We start from the raw sequence: 19,881 nt of genomic DNA, 5'->3' as shown, positions 1-19,881 counted from the left end.
GAAGGGTGGGTATTTCTGCATTCAGCCACTGACCACCAATGCTAGGAAGGGAGGGGGGTATTGTTGCATCCAGCCACTGACCACCAATGCTAGTGAAAGGGGGGGGGGTATTGTTGCATCCAGCCACTGACCCCCAATGCTAGTGAAGGGGGGTATTTTTGAATCCAGCCACTGACCCCCAATGCTAGGGAAGGGGGTATTGTTGCATCCAACCACTGACCCCCAATGCTAGTGAAGGGTGGGTATTGTTGCATCCAGCCACTGACCACCAATGCTAGGGAAGGGTGGGTATTGTTGCATCCAGCCACTGACCCCCAATGCTAGGGAAGGGTGGGTATTGTTGCATCCAGCCACTGACCCCCAATGCTAGTGAAGGGTGGGTATTGTTGCATCCAGCCACTGACCACCAAAGCTAGGGAAGGGTGGGTATTGTTGCATCCAGCCACTGACCAAAAATGCTAGGGCAGGTCGGTAATATCGCATCCAGTCACTGACCCCCAATACTAGGGCAGGGGGGTAATTCTGCATCCAGCCACTGATCACCATCCTTGCCTGTGTTACATTTTAAATAATATTTTACCCCAACATTTCATATTCCTGATATGTGGCTGCTGTACCATGTGCTTGTATGAAGAAATCTCCTGTTCTCTTTGTATTGGTTCCTTTATGTGAAATCCCCAGTGTTCCTGCTAGTCCCTCTACTTTCCTGTTAAAAACTGGCCACACTATGTATGAGAGCACAGCGTGGTCAGTTTTCGGTCTGTGCTGGGAACTCAGTCTGCTCTCTTCCAATGATCAGACTAGTCCTAACCCCCCCCCCCCCCCACCTTCCTTTCCTTTCCTGCACTGCCAAATAACAGGGAAGACCAGTGTTCTGCTGATTCTCCACCCTTACATCTCTATGCGGCTAAGAACAGAGGGTATGTGATCACTTATAAAAAAATTAAAAGAAAGGTATTGTGTATTTATATATATATATATATATATATATATATATATATATATATATATATATACATATCTTTACGAAATGTTTTACCTATCATTTCTATTTTAAACTGTATGGGTTGTTTTACAAGGTGAGGATTTACATATAGTTTAATCTGGTGTAATCATTGCTGCCCCAGGTTTCCTGTTCAAGGGTGGCTCCTTTCTCTTGCAGCATCCTATGGAGCCACCCTTGTGACTAGAGTTGTGTCTCCCTGCACAGTGTGCATCAATAGAAACACACAGCCCAGTTGTCTAGGATAGCAGCGCACTCCCCTGCTCCTCCCTTCTCCCAAATAACAGGCTGACTCCAGACAACACTTTCCTGTGAAGACCGGAAATTAAGGGAAGAAGCACTGAGAGAGAAGCAGAATTGAAATTTGTAAAGTGCATGTACTGGGGTAAGAATTTTAACAAATTGTTTACTGGGAAATATTTATCTTTTGAGCAAACTTCAGCTCCAAAAGGTTTTACCCCCCACCGCCACCCCTCCACTTTTTATCAGGCCATTTTTTGCTATTCGGCACCGTGCTACTTTAAATGGTGATTGCTTGGTTATGCAACGCTGTATACCAATTACATTTTTATCATTTATTTCACACAAATAGAGATTTTGGTTTTTGACCACTGTTTTTTTTTTATATATATATATATATATATATATATATAAATGAAAAAGACATAAAAATAAAAAAAAAATCCAATCTCTTAACAAATTTTGGCCTTCTACTACGTCTTTGGTTAAAAAAAAAAAAAAAAATCCCAAGTGTATTTTGATTGGTTTGTATGAAAGTTATAGCATCCACAAATTATGGGATATATACTGGAATTTTATTTTTATTTTTATATTTTTTATACTAGTAATAGCGGCGGTCAGCGACTTATAGCGGGACTGCAAAATTGCGGCAGAGAATCTAACACTAACTGACACTGACATCACTAGTAACACTAATACAGGAATCAATGATAATACTATATACTGTTACTGTACTAATGACACTGGCTAGGAAGGGGTTAACATCTAGGGCAATCAAGGGGTTCAATGTGTGCCTAACCAGTGTTTATGTGTGTACTGTGTGCTGCTTTTACTGGGGATTTAATTGTTTTCAGACCCTGCTCTGCATTGAGATCCCCTGTCACTACTTATATGGCTTATTGTACCTAAATTCTGACCCTGGCCACCCTTATTCATGTACATGCTTGAGTTATGGGGTCTATGATATCCCTGTGCCCGCCCTAGGCATTGGTGGATGGACGTATGCACTGTATACCCTCTCTGTAATAAGGAGGACATAAGGAAAAGAGGGGAGGAAAGGGGGTGTGGATTTAAGGGAATACCCTCTCTGTGTGAGTCCTGAAGAAGCAAAATATCTGGCGAAACATGTAGACTTTACAGACATTAGGACAACTTCACTTTTTCTATACTGAACTGATATCATCCTAGTCTGTATATGTGACTTTTCCTATATAGAGGGCTACTAATATAATTACCGAAGGGTAATAATTTGCCTAAATGTATAGGCTGCAATACTGATGTTTTTATGCTTTTTATGATTTTATTTTAGTCTAGTTCGTTTTACGTGCTTGGGTTTTGGGGCCTATGGTATCCCTGTGCCCACCCTAGGCATCGGTGGGTGGACGTCCCGCCGCTTAGACCCACTGTTTACCCTCTCTGTGTATCTGAGTCCTGAAGAAGCCAAATATCTGTCAAAATGTGTCAACTTTACAGGCATTAGAACAAGTTCACTTCATCTATACTGGACTGATATCACCCTAATCTGTATATGTGACTTTTCCTATATAGAGAGCTTCTAATATAATAACCGGAGGGTAATAATTTGCCTATATGTATAGGCTGCAATACTGATAATTTTATGCTTTTTGAGATTGTATAAACAATATATGATTTTATTTTAGTCTAGTTTGTTTTACATGCTTGAGTTTTGTAGCTTATGGTATCCCTGTGCCCGCCGTAGGCATTGGTGGGTGGACGTCCTGCCTCTTCGATCCACTGTTTACCCTCTCTGTGTGTCTGTGTCCTGAAGAAGCCAAATATCTGGCAAAACGTGTCGACTTTACAGATATTAGGACAAGTTCACTTCATCTATACTGGATTAATATCATCTTAGTCTGTATATGTGACTTTTCCTATATAGAGAGCTATTAATGTAATAACTAGAGGGTAATTATTTGCCTATATGTATAGGCTGCAATACTGATGTTTTTAAGCTTTTTATGATTGTATAAAAAAGACATGTTTTTATTTTAGTTTAGTTTGGTTTAAGTGCTTGGGTTTTGTGGCCTATGATATCCCATGTGCCCGCCTTAGGCATTGGTGGGTGGACGTCCCCTTGCTTAGATCCACTGTATACCCTCTCAGTGTGTCTGAGTCCTGAAGAAGCCAAATATCTGGCGAAACGTGTTGAGTTTACAGATATTAGGACAAGTTCACTTCATCTATACTGGACTGATATCATCCTAGTCTGTATATGTGACTTTTCCTATATAGAGAGCTACTAATATATTAACTGGAGGGTAAAAATTTGCTGATATATATAAGCTGCAATACTGATGTTTTTATGCTTTTTATGATTATATAAAAAATATATGATTTTATTTTAGTTTAGTTTGGTTTCCCTTGCTGTTCTGTTACAGTCCATTTTCCTATGTCACTGTATATTTTTTCCAGCTGGTACCTATTTGCCTAGGGTCAGTGTCACTACTGGTAGCATAAAGTGATATCTGGACCCTATAGAGGATGCACAGGCAGTCCAACTCCTCCAGGGTGGCACATTAATACGTGCCAGTGCCAGAAGCTTTGCTGTGTCTCCCAGCACAGTCTCAAGAGCATGGTGGAGATTCCAGGAGACCGGCAGTTACTCTAGGAGAGTTAGACAGGGTCATAGAAGGTCCTTAACCCATCAGCAGGACCGGTATCTGCTCCTTTGTGCAAGGAGGAACAGGATGAGCACTGCCAGAGCCCTACAAAATGACCTCCAGCAGGCCACTGGTGTGAATGTCTCTGACCAAACAATCAGAAACAGACTTCATGAGTGTGGCCTGAGGGCCCGATGTCCTCTAGTGGGCTCTGTGCTCACTGTCTGGCACCGTGGAGCTCGATTGGCATTTGCCATTGAACACCAGAATTGGGAGGTCCGCCACTGGCACCCTGTGCTTTTCACAGATGAGAGCAGGTTCACCCTGAGCACATGTGACAGACGTGAAAAGGTCTGGAGAAGTCGTGGAGAATGTTATGTTGCCTGTAACATCGTTCAGCATGACCGGTTTGGTGGTGGGTCAGTGATGGTCTGGGGAGTCATACCCATGGAGGGACACACAGACCTCTACAGGCTGGACAATGGCACCCTGATTGCCATTAGGTATCGGGATGAAATTCTTGGACCCATTGTCAGACCCTACGCTGGTGCAGTGGGTCCTGGGACCCTCCTGGTGCACAACAATGCCCGGCCTCACGTGGCGAGAGTATGCAGCCAGTTCCTGGAGGATGAAGGCATTGATACCATTGAATGGCCCCCACATTGACCTGACCTAAATCCAATAGAACACCTCTGGGACATTATCTTTCGGTCCATCTGATGCCACCAGGTTGCACCTCAGTCTGTTCAGGAGCTCAGTGATGCCCTGGTCCAGATCTGGGAGGAAATATCCCAGGACACCATTAATCGTCTCATTAGGAGCATGCCCTGACAATGTCAGGCATGCATACAAGCACGTGGGGGCCATACACACTACTGAGGACCATTCTGAGTTGCTGCAATGAAATTTCAGCAAAATAGACTAGCCTGCTGCATCATTTTTTCACTTTGGTTTTCGGGGTGTCTTTGAATTCAGCCTTTCATTTCCATCAAATTATGTGGCATCATTTTATTCCTAACACATTACCCATTCCATACCAGTATAGATCCTGACTCATTACCCAGTCCATACCAGTATAGATCCTAACACATTACCCAGTCCATACCAGTATAGATCCTAACGAATTACCCAGTTCATACCAGTATAGATCCTAACACATTACTCAATCTATATCAGTATAGATCCTAACACATTACCCAGTCCATACCAGTATAGATCCTAACACATTACCCAGTCCAGACCAGTATAGATCCTAACACATTACCCAGTCCATACCAGTATAGATCCTAACTCATTACCCAGTCCATACCAGTATAGATCCTAACGCATTACCCAGTTCATACCAGTATAGATCCTAACACATTACTCAGTCCATATCAGTATAGATCCTAACACATTACCCAGTCCATACCAGTATAGATCCTAACACATTACCCAGTCCAGACCAGTATAGATCCTAACACATTACCCAGTCCATACCAGTATAGATCCTAACACATTACCCAGTCCATACCAGTATAGATCCAAACACATTACCCCGTCCATACCAATATAGATCCTAACACAATACCCAGTCCATACCAGTATAGATCCTAACACATTACCCAGTCCATACCAGTATAAATCCTAACACATTACCCAGTCCAGACCAGTATAGATCCTAACACATTACCCAGTCCATACCAGTATAGATCCTAACACATTACCCAGTCCATACCAGTATAGATCCAAACACATTACCCCGTCCATACCAATATAGATCCTAACGCATTACCCAGTCCATACCAGTATAGATCCAAACACATTACCCCGTCCATACCAATATAGATCCTAACACATTACCCAGTCCATACCAGTATAGATCCTAACACATTACCCAGTCCATACCAGTATAGATATCCAGCATGAGATATTTCCCCATTGAGATCTGATGAATTTTTAAAGTGTTCTTTTAATTTTTTTAGGCAATATATATATATATATATATATATATATATATATATAGTGCCTGCGCATTGATCTCCCCACCAGCACAGTGATAGAGAAGTGCGGAAGTTCCCCACCACTGGGACACGCATCTTTTTGTTTGTTTGCTAAGATCTAAGAGTTGGTGAGTCCCTATCAAGGCCGGGCTGCTCTATTGTTTGCCCAGATCTACAGAGTTCAGTACTCTCCAGGAGGGCTACCCTGGAGTTGTTATCTGGGGGTTATCCTCTTTTGGATGTGGTCACTGGACACTCACTTCATGTGTACACGGTAATGCCTATCTCAGCCAATGAAGGTTTCGTTCCTCATATTTTCTGCGTTGGCTAACAAGTCAAGGGTCTCTGAGGAAGCACTTCGGAACACAATAGCCCTGCGAAACGCATCAGAACCATTTAGAAGACCATCACCACTCATGAATGGTTTTGAATTTCCTATGGCTATGTTTGTAATTATATGTCTGATCTTTGTCTATGGTTTTTAACCTCAGTGTATTTAATAAATTCATATGTTTTTTTAAGATAATAATGTTGTTGTGGTGATATGCTTACTTACTGCACACCCTACATCCGGTAAAGTCCCCCTTTTTCTCGGAGTTAGGGGTGGTTTCCCTTGTCCCCTCCTTGGGATCTCTGACCCCTTCCTCCTTCTTAGACAGAAGTGCAGAAGCACTTTTCTTATGGTAGAGTCAGTCACAGGGAAATTTTTCCCATCTCCCCGCTGGCACACAAAGCAATAGACCCTTTCCGGCTGCTGGCAGTAATTGCATGCAAAAACCCTTTCTATGTGTCTGAGTCCTGAAAAAGCCAAATATCTGGCGAAACGTGTCAACTTTACAGACATTAATCCGACAGTCTGGTTGTACTGAAGTCGATCAATGGACTGACTTCAGTACAACCAGCCTGCTCATAGATGGATTGAATCTATGGCAGTTCCTGATTACCTGCCTGTGATTCGATCCATCTATGGCCGGCTTAATGCGCACAGGGTTATTAGGGTGTGCCTATGTAAGGGGCCCATGTATAAAAAACACAGAATATTCTAATTCTCCCTTCTCTATATAGGCAATCATTTGTCTAATTTCCTCATAATTCGATAAATATACCCCAATCCAATGTCATTTGTAGATAGATTTTAAAAAACTGGTGCCCATTTAACACCAGCCTACTCGATGCCATCATATTTAAAGTATACATTCCCATGTCAGAATTGTATAAACTGGGGGAAAAGCAGGATGTTTGCAGGATTTAAAAGAAACTGCCCCACATTGGCTCCACAGCAGCCAATTAGAAATTATCTTTCTATGATCTGAACTCAGTGAAATGAGATCTGATTGGCTGCTTTGGATTGCTGCACCTTTAAAACTCTGCCTGCAACACAACCGATTCAATGGAAGCAAAACCAACTGAGAAAATGGTTCAGAGACAAGGCGGATCCGTTTTGCTCACTCATCTTTATTGGATCATAAATTACAAGACAGGTGTACATAATTAAAGAGCGGTTGGAGAATGTTACGGTCCGGCCATAAGAGAGGACTTTTAGTTGCTGGCGATTTTCTGCAAAAAAAAAAGGGAAAATGTCAGAAACATATTATAGTATACTTATATACAGGATTCAGTACAATGGTTTTCATCTATTTAAATGCTCCTTCTCATTTCCCATGTCTTGTATTAACCACTTGCCGGCCGGCCCCTGTGTATTTACTGCGGCAATGTGGTGCTATTGTGCCAAACGACGTACCTTGATATAGTTTTGTTTAATAGCCACTAGATGGCGTCATCGCGCTGCCAAAGGCACGATCACGCAACCTGTACAAGCCTGTCTGTGTTAATACACTACAACGCCGTGATTGGGTAGCGGGGATGTCAATCTACAGGTCCGGCAGACCCGATGTCTGCCGGCCCCCCGCGATCATCCCTGGGAGAGGCAGAACAGCGATCTGTCTATGTAAACAAGGCAGATCACCGTTCTGCAAGGGACAAGACGGCGAGCCAGGTCTTCTCATCCTACATCAGTGCCTGACCTCACAAATGCGATTCTGGAAGAATGGTCAAACATTCCCATAGACACACTCCTAAACCTTGTGGACAGCCTTCCCAGAAGAGCTGAAGCTGTTATAGCTGCAAAGGGTGGGCCAACTCAGTATTGAACCCTACGGACTAAGACTGGGATGCCATTAACCACTTTAAGACCGGAAGGATTTGCCCCTTGATGACCAGGCCCTATTTTGCGATTCGGCACTGCGTTACTTTAACCACTTAAGCCCCGGAAGATTTTACCCCCTTCCTGACCAGGGCCTTTTTTGTGATTCGGCACTGCGTTACTTTAACGGACAATTGCGCAGTCGTGCGACGCTGTACCCAAATAAAATCAACGTCCTTTTTTCCCCACAAATAGAGCTTTCTTTTGGTGGTATTTGATCCCCTCTGCAATTTTATTTTTTGCTATAACCAAAAAAAGATTGACAATTTTGAAAAAAAAAAAATATATATTTTTCACATTCTGATATATGAAATTCCCCCCAAAAAAATTTAAAAATCAAAATGTTTTAACATTTTAGGCCAATTTGTTTTCTGCTACATGTTTTTGGTAAAAAAAAAAATCGCAATAAGCGTATTTTGATTGGTTTGCGCAAAAAGTTATTGTGCCTACTAACTACGGGAAAGTTATGTCATTTTTATTGTTTTTTTTTTTTTTACTAGTAATGGCGGCGATCTGCGATTTTTTTTGTGGGACTGCGACATTGCGGTGGACAGATCGGACCCCTAACTGACATTTTTGACACTTTTGGGGGTACCATTGACATTACCATTACTACAGTAATCAGTGCTAAAAATACGCATGGTTACTGTAATAATGACACTTGCAGGGAAGGGGTTAACAGTATAGGTGATCAAGGGGTTATATGTGATCCTAGGGGAGTGATTCTAACTGTGGGGGGGGGGGGGGGGTGTGGCTTGTGAAATGACCACAGAGACCTGTGATCCTATATAGAAGGATCACAGGGGCTCTATGATCATTCCAGGGAGAAGAACGGTCAGCTGTGTTTACAACAGCCGACCGTCCTTCTCTCTCAGCGGGGAACGATCGCGGGTGTCAGACGGCAATAGGAGCCGCCTGACCCGCACATCGGCTTCCCTACTGCCGAGTGGGGGCGGGAGCGCGTCCCCTAGCTTCCCACGCACGACCGACATAGATCTACGTTGGTTTGCGCAGGAGAGCCACCCTGCCGCAGTAAAAAGGCGGCGGTTGGTCGGGAAGTGGTTTAAGTTCATGTCCGTGTAAAGGGAGACGTCCCAATACTTTTAGTGAATCTCTGTTGAAAGGTGCTGCACATTTTTTATATATTTCGTTATGATAGGTTTGTATGTTTGGCCCCTTATCAGAGGGCAAGACCTTATTGTATAATTTTTTTTTTTTACTCCACAAAAGACACAAATTTGCAAAAATATATCCTTTCCCTTTTTCATGCAAGCAGAAGAGGAAGCAGCAGCACAGGTAGGCAATCATTTGTACAAGAAGCTGACTGATGTCAGTCGGGCTTACACTATTGATCCAGTCGATGTAGGCGGAGACTCTGGTGAAGACGCTTGGCTTCTTCTCGTAGTTGCAGCTGACGCCGGAGCCGAAGCTGACAACGCCGTGCACTTCCCAGGATCCTCCGGGGGCCTGAACGTTCAGGGGTCCACCGGAATCACCCTGCAGAATACAATGCAATCATTAGATACGGTGATTTAAAAGCAACAACTGTATTCACTGGATTTAAAAAAACACCCCCCTGACAATGATCTATATGAAGATACAGAATCTATAACCCTATACTATACGGATATTACTCGCAAGGTTTATCAAATCAGGAAATAGTGTTTTTGCTGGAGAAAATGCTGCTCTGGGTTTTCTACAGTGCTGCTCATGCAATCAATAAAGCTTAGGCATTTGATCATGTGATCTCTGCTGGAACAGAGGATCAAAGTTCAGATAGTCTAATCCGCCATCCAATGGAAATTGCATGACCAACGAGGTAGGCTGAACCTGCTTCTTCCCCTCCTGGGGGTGCACACCTCATATGCCTGAATCTCAAATTTGGCAGCCAATATTAAACTAAGTACAAAGGAGGACCCCGACTTACGTTGCATGCAGAGACAATGCCATCACCACCAGCGCAGACCATGGTGTCCCTGACCTGCCAGCCCCACCAGTCAGACCTGGAGCAGGTAGGATAATCCACCACTGGGAGGAGAGCCTGTTGCAGGTTATCAGCGATGGGTCCGCCAGCTGAAACACAAAGCACACAATGATATGTGACCGTCGTGAACTGGAGGGACCGCTACTGATAACTGTAAGTTCAATAAAAATTCAACCTATCAACTCAAGAGGAACTACTGACTATAGGGGGTGTAAGGCCAACAAAGCCATCTCTGTGGAAGGTGATATTTAAGGCCTAACTGCATCAATTTTTTTTTCCTAAAGTGGGGAAGAGTTGGAAGGGGAAGAAGAAGAAAGGAAGCAAAAGAAAAGGAAGAACATGAAAGAAAGGATAGAAAGAACAGAAAAGAAATGGGGGGAGGAAAAAAAAAGTAAGGGAAGAAAGGAAAAAAAAGTGAGGGAAATAGAAGAAAAAAGGAAAAGGAAAAATAAATAGAAAGAGAAGAAAAATGAGAAGGAATATAAATGAAATGGAGGGGAAAAAAATTAAAAGGAAGGAAAGAAAGGAAATGGAGGGAGGGAAGGAAGAAAAAAAATATATAGAAAAAAGAAGGAAGGAGAAGGAGAGCAGAGAAGAGAAAAGTAAAACAGGAAGGAAGGAAAGCATAGAAAGGAAACGCAGGGAAAGAAGAAAAGATTAGAAATTAAATAAGAGAAAGGAAGGAAACCAGAAGGAAGGAATGTGGAAGGAAGGAAGAAAGGAAGGAAAGAAAATAAAAGGAAAAAATAAGGAATAGAAATAAAATGTAAGAAAGGAAAAGAAAATAAAGGAAATGGAATAAAGGAAGGAAAGGATAGAAAGGAAATGGAGGAGAAAAGAGGAGAGAAGAGAAACAATATAGAGGGAAAGAAGAAAATAGAGGAAATGGAAGAAAGGAAAGAATAGAATATAAATTAAAGGAGGGAAGAAAGAAAGGAAAGAAAATGGAAGGATAAAATAAGGAATAGAAAATAAAACGGAAGAAAGGAAAATAAAAGAAAAGAAAGGAAATGGTATAAAGGAAGGAAAGGATAGAAAGGGAATGGAGAAGAGAAGAGAAAGGGAGGGAAGGGAAATAATATGGAAGGAAAGAAGAAAAGAAAAAAAAGGAAATGGAAGAAAGGAAAGAATAGAATAGAAATGTAAGGAGGGAAGAAGGGAAGGGAAGGGAAGGAAATTGAAGGAAGAAATATGGACTAGATATAAAAATGAAAGAACGGAATTGAAGAGAAGAAAGAAAAGAATAGAAACAAAATGCAAAAAAAGGAAGAAAGGAAGGATAGAAGATAGGACTGAGAGAATAAAAGGAAATAGAGGGAATAAAGAAAAAAAGGGGGGGGGGGAAGGAAAGAACTAAGAAAAGGGTGGGTCTTACTGCACAAGGAGTGGTTTTGGGGTAAGGACGGGTCATATGAAGTTGGGGGAAGTTGAGCCATTGGTTCAAAGTGCCATAGAGAAAAGATATTCTAATTAAAAGAAGCTCTAAAACCTAAACTTTTTTAAAAAAAAATTATAATAGAAGGAGGCATTGGCCTGTCAGTGTTCCTTTGGGGAAACCTACCCGCATTTCCTGTTCGACAGCTACAACAGGAAGTGAGAGGAAGTCTCTCCAAAGTAGAGGGAAACCCTCCATTAGATAGTTGTCACTGGAAGAGGTGTCCTCATTGGAAGATTTCCTCTCGATTTCTGCTCCAGTGATAACTGTAATATTTTGGATTTCCTATCACTTTCTGTACCAGAGACAAGGATACCAAGATATTCAGAGGGGGTGAATCTCCCCAGAAGGGACACAGCAATAAAGAAAACCCGACAGAGATTCTAACTCTTCCACACTCCATTGAAAATTAAACGATAGATTCTGCCTTTTGGATATGCTTGAACAAAAGTAGCCGCAGGCACTTTGTGCTGCCTTCCTTAGGAAGGACTTTAAATGGCTGATGGGTTCACTTTAAATATCAGAACCATCGCTATAACATTTGAATTCTTATTTAAAGGTAAAGACATTACTTACTGTACAGACGACCCCATCCAGTCACATAGCTGTTTGAATTATTGGCCAAGAGGGCGCCACTAGCGGGCAGGCAGGCGGGCTGAATTTTGTCACTGAGTGGCGCGGGCTGGGACAGCTTGATCAGAGCGATGTCGTTGCTGAAAGAAGACGCATCCATCAGTCACATGGGAATTGCGGGTTTAAAGAAGTAAATTGGACCCAATAAAAGCATACGCTCCATATTCACTTAGTACTGGAAATTACACTAATCAGCTGACAGGACTTTTCAAGTGATATTTGCTTTGCAATAATATTTAGAAAGAATGAAGCGCCCGGCTTGGGAGAATTAGGCTTGCAAACCAGGGGTTACCAGATTGAGAGTTAGGGAGAGTATTATAGAGAGTGTTAGGATTACAGTTAGGATTTATTGTTAAGGTTACAGAGAGAGTTAGTGTTACACAGAGGATTTAGTGTTAGGGTTACACAGATAATTTAGAGTTAGGATTACAGGTAGAATTTCGTGTTATTGCAGCAGGGAGGGTTAATGTTAGAAATACAGAGGATTTAGTGTTGGGGTTAAAAAAAGCATTAGCATTACGGTTTCTTAGAGGAGTTAGTGTTCCAAGGAAGGTTAGTGCAAAGGTTACATGGAAGGTTTGTGTTAGATTTACAGGGAGAGTTAAGCCCTGTACACACGATAAGAAATTCGGCCGGGAAATTTCGTCCAACGACAGATCTGCCAATTTTCGGCTTGTAAGTATGGTGCTTCCGACAGCCGACTCCGACTTTTCGGCTGACAAAATCCCGATGTGCAGGCATTAAAATATTTGTCCTCCGTCAACACACGTCCGATTTTCGTCTCATTAGTACAGATTTCGACGGGGAAAAATCTTATGAGCAAGACTAGGCATGCTCAGAGATGCATCACATACAAAGCAATCCAACACATGACATCACTTCTGAAGTAGAATTCTGTCGTACGGGAAAATTTGTGTGCAGTCTAGAGCACATTCCAACCAACAGACACCACTCTGGACAAAAGACGGACGACCGGTCGGCGGAAATTCGTTGCATGTGTACGAGGCTTTAGTGTTATTGTTACAGGTGGGTTGGTGTTAGGATTACAGGAAAGGTTTGTATGAAGGTTACATGGAGGGTTAGGGTTAGATTTACAGGGAGAGTTAGTGTTATTGTTACAGGTGGGTTGGTGTTAGGATTACAGGGAAGGTTTGTATGAAAGTCACATGGAGGGTAGATTTTAGGGATACAGGGAGTATTAGTGTTGAAATTATAAGGAGGGTACTTGTAAGAGATACAGGAAGGCTTAGTGTTAGGGTTACCAGGAGCATTTGTGTGAGGGTTACTGGGAGGGTTGGTGTTAGGGTTACAGGGAGGGGTTTGTATGAGGGTTACATGGAGGGCTAGGGTTAGATTTACAGGGTGGGTTAGTGTTAGGGATACAGGAAGTATTAGTGTTGGAATTATAAGGAGGGTAATTATTAGAGATACAGGAAGGCTTAGTGTTAGGGTTACCGGGAGCATTTGTGTGAGGGTTACATGGAGGGTTATATTTACATGGAGGGTTAGTGTTAGGGATACAGGGAGTATTAGTGTTTAAATTATAGGGAGCGTACTTGTTAGAGATACAGTAAGGCTTAGTGTTAGGGTTACCAGGAGCATTTGTTTGAGGGTTACAGGGAGGGTTAGTGTTATGGTTACAGGTGGGTTGGTGTTAGGTTTACAGGGAGGGGTTTGTATGAGGGTTAAATTGAGAGTTAGGGTTAGAGTCACAGGAAGGGTTATTGTTAGGGATACAGGGAGTATTAGTGTTGGAATAATTAGGAGGGTAATTATTAGAGATACAGGAAGGCTTAGTGTTAGGGTTACCAGGAGCATTTGTGTGAGGGTTACATGGAGGGTTAGATTTACTGAGAGTGTTAGTGTTAGAGATACAGGGAGTATTATTGTTAGAATTATAGGGAGGGTAATTGTTAGAAAGGCTTAGCGTTAGGGTTACTAGGAGCATTTGTGTGAGGGTTACATGGAGTGTTAGACTTACAGAGAGGGTTAGTGTTAGGGATACAGGGAGTATTAGTGTTGGAATTATAGGGAGGGTAATTATTAGAAATACAGGAAGGCTTAGTGTTAGGGTTACCAGGAGCATTTGTGTGAGGGTTACAGGGAGGGTTAGTGTTATGGTTACGGTTGGGTTGGTGTTAGGGTTACAGGGAGGGTTTGTATGAGGGTCACATGGAGGGTTAGGGTTAGGTTAGTGTTAGGGATACAGGGAGTATTAGTGTTAGAATTAAAGGGAGAGTATAGGAAGGCTTATTGCTAGGGTTACCAGGACAATTTGTGCGAAAGTTACATGGAGGGTTAGATTTACAGGGAGCCTTAGTGTTAAAAATACAGGGAGTGTTAGTATTGAAATTACACGGAGGGTTACTTTTAGGGTTACAGGGAGGGACAGCTTTAGGATTAAAGAGAGAGCTAGTTTAAAGGGTGGGGGAGTTTGTGGGTTACAGTTAGTTAGCATAGTGTTATTGGGAAGGTTGGTGGTAGGGCCATTTCACATGGGCAAACTTGTCACAAGTGACAATTTGCTAACCTCAGGATCACTAAGAGACTTCCTGCCTCTCCCTATCAATTTGTTCTCACTAGCAGACCCAGTGAGATGTCACTCCCTCCCTGCCCTGATGCTAGAGAGCTAGATTGTGCAGCATTTGGGGCCAGCGCGAGAGCAATTACCAAGGCCAAGTGGAAGGTTCTCCACTGCGATGTGCCACTAGTAGCAAAGTCAAAGATCTTAACTCAGCCTTAGGGTTACAGGAAGAGTTAGTGTTGGGGTTCACAAGTCTAGCTGGGACTGAAGACCAGGACCATCAACATCTAATGTTGATGGTGAGCACAGGGGAGAAATACGTAAATGCAGTCCATCACAGACTGGGTTTACTTGATAGGTTAGTCTTAGGATTATTCATTTGGTTAGTGTTAGGATGGTATTAGGATTACAGGAATGGTTAGTGTTGAGGTCACAAGTCCATCTGGGACTGAAAACCAGGACCATCAACACCTAGACACAACAGAGGGAGCACAGGGTGGAAGAACGTAAAAGCAGCCCATCAGAAATTGGGGTTACTTAATAGGTTAGTATTAGGAATATAGGAATGGTTAATATTGAGGTCACAAGTCTAGTTAGGACTGAAGACTAGGACCATCAACACCTAGACACACCAGAGTGAGCACAGGGGAGAAGACTGTAAATGCAGCCCATCACAGATCGGGGTTATTTGATAGGTTAGTATTAGGATAGTAATATGATTGCAGGAATGGTTAGTGTTGAGTATACATGTTCACTAGCACACCATGGATCTTGCATAGCAGTCCAAAAACTTTTTATTGCGAAAGGATCACATCATAACAAGGTAAGTGCAACGTTTTGGAGCCACACAGGACCCCTTCGTCAAGGCACATACCTTGTCTTTTCGCAATAAAAAGTTTTTGGACTGCTTTGCAAGATCCATGGTGTGCTGGCGAACAGGTATACTTATCTGTGATATATCCAGTGTCCAGCTGGTGATCGCTGCAGCACCCATTATAAATGTGCTGTATCCAGGAATGTGTGCGATGGGAATTTGAACTATACTGGCTAGTGTTGAGGTCACAAATCTAGCTGGGACTGAAGACCAGGACCACCAACACCTAGACACAGCAGAGTGAGCACAGGGGAGAAGAACGTAAATGCAGCCCATCACAGATTGAGGTTAGTTGATAGAATGGTATTAAGATAGTATTAGGATTACAAGAATGGTTAATGTTGAGGTCACAAGTCTAGATGGGACTAAAGACCAGGACCATCAACACCTAGACACCAGAGTGAGCACAGGGGAGAAATAAGTAAATGCAGTCCATCACAGATTGAGGTTAGTTGATAGAATAGTATTAGGATAGTATTAGGATTACATGAATGGTTCGTGTTGAGGTCACAAGTCTAGATAAGACTAAAGACCAGGAGCATCAACACCTAGACACAGCAGAGTGAGCATAGGGGAGAAGAACGTAAATGCAGCCCATTACAAATCGTGTATTCCTTAGTCATGTCATACTCACAGGATGAGAAAAGAGCTCCATCTTTCATGGACAATGATCTTCTCAGGGGAAATGGCAATAGAGCCTTCTTCATCTGCAGTCTGCAGGCTGTATTTGCCCAGAAAAACCCTGTATGTATTTGCAGAGCTGGACAAAACACAAGTGAAAATAAATGAGTGCTTTGGAGGTGAATCTGTGTATTGGTGTCACCCAACCTAGGACCTGCTCTGACATTTAATCTTTTATTTCCTGATAGGACTCTGTGTCTACAGTTTCCTTAGACAGAGCTTCATACATGGACAATGATAAGCATAACAGAACACTCTCCCTAATTACCTTCATGCACTGGTATTTGAGGTTGCTCTGAGCTGACATGTCGTTAAATAAAACAAGTGCAGTGTGCCAACTAGGACACAGGTCTCCAAATTGCCATGGATGCAAGGAAGTGAAGAGGCAATTTTTCTTAACATTACATTTAACGTGCATAGCAGTTCTATATAAATTGCCTTGTTTTTTAACATGTTGGAGTTTTCCTCTTTTCTATTGTTAATAAAGTGAAGCAGTTAGAGAAAATGAATCACATGTACTAAAAATGGAAACAAATAATTTTAGTTTTTGGGATTATTACTTTAATTTTCAGCATCTGAAACTTACCTGATACAGTGGGCGGCGGTCAGGACCCAGTTTTCAGAGATCAGGGTGCCACCACAGGTGTGTCCCCAGTTTCCGCTGGATCCCTGGTACTGCAGGGAGATCTAAAGGAAACAAGAAAGATTGAATTAATTATTATTGTGTAAAATCCTATATGTCAGCCTTGTACTGATATGCAAAGGGACTTCAGTGGCATATTAAGCATAGACTTTCAGGTGATTCTAGAAACCTATGTAACTAATGCTCTCCATAAGGGAGAAAGGGGACTTCTACGTAAATGTAATGTTGCATGGTAATAAATACTCCACAAACTTTTTTTTTGTTTTTTTAGACTCTCATGACTTTTGCTGAGCCAGAGCATGGCTCTATAAAGTGATGAGCCTTGAGCTTGTAAAATAACCTAAGGAACATGCACATCTAAAAGGATGCCATACATGCTTTCTTTCATAAAACTGTATAGGCAGAGAGCATTTGGTCAGACAGCTTGGTGATACAAAAGGAGGGAATTTAGACTTGGGGTGACTGGTGACCCCATTACAGTTCTCAAAGGACACAATAGGAGAAAATTGGAACTTGGGGTGACCGCTGACCCCATTACAGCCCTCAAAGGACACAATAGAAGAAAATTGGAACTTGGGGTGACTGCTGACCCCATTACAGCCCTCAAAGGACAGAATAGGAAAAACTTAGAACTGGGGGTGACTGATGACCCCATTTAAGCCCTCAAAGGACAGCGGAAGAAAATAAGAAAGTCAAAGGTCATATTGAAAAACTAACTTGATGTGCCTGGATATACTATAAGGATATTTTAAAAGCATATAAATGGACACAATCAGCCAAAACTGATTATTATTTGCACTCATCAAACATTCACGCTACTCTTTTTTGAAGGGAATTAGCTGAGACACTACAGAAGAGGGTGGGGAGCTATTTTTTTTATCAGGAGTACATGTTAACGATAAGGTAATAAGTCTCTTGAAATCCTTTCCTTAGCTACCTGCACATCATTAGTTCTATATGAAGTTGTCAGTAAACATCTCTATGCATTGCCCTTGACTGGCTATTAACAAACTAAAATTGTCCAACCTGTCCATTTATTATTTTCTGATATTTACATATGCACAGTAATCTAAGAGGATTGCCCATAATTAGTTATCATGTGTGTATGTATAGCTTTAACAAATCAGCAATCTGTGTTTATTGCTCCTAAGTAAGCAGTAATTTCTGCTAAAGAATATTTCAATTACTAGAACAATGTGTCCAACTAAGTGGAAATGTGTGTGTGTGCGTCTCTCAGTTGATTCAGAAATTGTTGCATTTCATCTCTTTCCACCCTCCTTTTTCACTACAGTGCAACTGCCCATTCTCAAGTACTAAGGAATTTGCAAAACATTAAAGGAGGATATATTTCAAGAGAGAACTTAGCTGGAAGTAAGCTTGTAACTTTTTGAAAGATACTTCATTGAGCATACCTGCCATGGCCAACTGTATGGTACTGTATCCTCACCATTAACTACCCTGGCAACACTGGGCGCTACAGCTGGCACGCCACAGCTGTAGGCTACAGAGAGAAAGAAAATATAAAAAATAGTTAAATTTACAAATAAATATATATATACATACTCAGGGCTTTTTTTTTGAGAGAGAATAGGTGCAGGAACTCCCCCATTCTGAGTCATCCCCTTTTCGCCACCCCAACCTACCTCCGATCACCGCTCCTTGGTTCCAACCCCTACCCACCCCCCATTACTGCCCTTTGAGAGAATACAGAACCAAGTATAATTTTGTGGTGATAAGTAATTTGTATGGAATTTGGTAATGATAACAAGAAACGTAGTAAAATAAATCCCCTGTAGCCAATAACAATAGAGCCCCCTCAAGCAACAATAGGCTATCTGAAACAACCCCCCCCCCCCTTTTGGCAGCAACAACAAATCTCCCCTAAGCCAGCATCAATAGACTCCCCAGCATCCAGCAATAATAGACCCTTCCCTCAAAAGTAGATCTCTCGTAGCAATATAAGACCCACCCCCCAACAACAATAGGTCTCCCACCAGCAAGCATAGATCCCCCTGAATAAACTAGATCCCCTCTAGCTAGAATAAATCCCCCAGCAGCCAGCATCAATAGACCCTACAGCACACCCCAGCACCCTTTACCATTACATACAGTCAGTGCCGGAGGTGCTGAAAAAAAACCCTGTATATACTGTATATATACTGGGTGCACCAATAGGGTTGATTATATGGATACTCTGTGCTTCTTTTCTGAAAGCACACAAGGATCTTTAGGCCCTCACTACTGCACTGCTACAACTGGGAACCAATTGGTAATCCCATTGCCAAAATGTAGCCAATTGGTAATCCCACCGCCAAAATTTAGCCAATTGGTAACTGCACCCCCAAAATTTAGCCAATTGGTAACTCCACCGCCAAAATTTAGCCAATTAGTAACCCCCACTGCCAAAATTTAGCCAATTGGTAACTCCACCGCCAAAATTTAGCCAATTAGTAACCCCCACTGCCAAAATTTAGACAATTGGTAACTCCACCCCCAAAATTTAGCCAATTGGTAACTCCACCACCAAAATCTAAACCAATTGGTAATCCCACTGCTAACATTTAGCCAATTGGTAATCCATCGCTAAAATTTAGCCAATTGGTAATCCACCACTAAAATTTAGCCAATCGGTAGTCCCACCGCCAAAATTTACATGCTCTGTCTGGCTAAACCTATTCTCTATTATTCAACTACAAATGTGTCTTATTATAATAGTATCTAGTAGAGAAATGTTATATAAGAGAGTTCCCAAAAATGCACAAGAACAAATCTTTGACGTACCGTAGCTAACGCAGATTGCAAGTACCACGAACTTGAACATTGTGTCTGTGAACTGTAGAATAACTCGTAGAATGACGCCTTATATACACAAACTGGCTGATTCTCCGAGACCAACTGCAGCAGGTACGATAATAGCCACCAATAGGAACATTCCAAAATTTCTGGTATGGAAAAAGGCTAGAGGTCATTGTACATTGAAAAGATAAGATTATAGAACTAATAGGTTAAAGCAGGTGCATGAATTCTGAGATATTCACAGGAGCCGATACCCCCAACT

At 42.0% G+C, this 19,881-nt stretch overlaps 1 protein-coding gene across 1 annotated transcript in view; it reads right to left on the bottom strand.

Annotated features, from left to right (window-relative positions):
• Positions 1-19,649, bottom strand: part of LOC309569030 (transmembrane protease serine 9-like) — a 44,753-nt gene extending 25,104 nt beyond the window's left edge. The window contains exons 1-7 of the mRNA XM_082274791.1: positions 19,605-19,649; positions 18,236-18,324; positions 16,767-16,867; positions 16,134-16,259; positions 12,045-12,181; positions 9,977-10,122; positions 9,394-9,546 (exon numbers count right to left, since the gene is read on the bottom strand). Of these exons, the coding sequence (XP_082130917.1) occupies positions 9,394-9,546; positions 9,977-10,122; positions 12,045-12,181; positions 16,134-16,259; positions 16,767-16,867; positions 18,236-18,324; positions 19,605-19,644 (792 nt within the window). The 5' untranslated portion in view covers positions 19,645-19,649. The remainder of the gene's footprint in view (positions 1-9,393; positions 9,547-9,976; positions 10,123-12,044; positions 12,182-16,133; positions 16,260-16,766; positions 16,868-18,235; positions 18,325-19,604) is intronic.
• Positions 19,650-19,881: the final 232 nt, after the last annotated feature.

Source organism: Pelophylax lessonae (genome assembly GCF_965119305.1).
Source record: "Pelophylax lessonae genome assembly, chromosome: 12".
Classification (NCBI taxonomy): domain Eukaryota; kingdom Metazoa; phylum Chordata; class Amphibia; order Anura; family Ranidae; genus Pelophylax; species Pelophylax lessonae.
The sequence above is the reverse complement of the archived record's forward strand: the minus strand, read 5'-3'. Positions and strand labels throughout refer to the sequence as shown.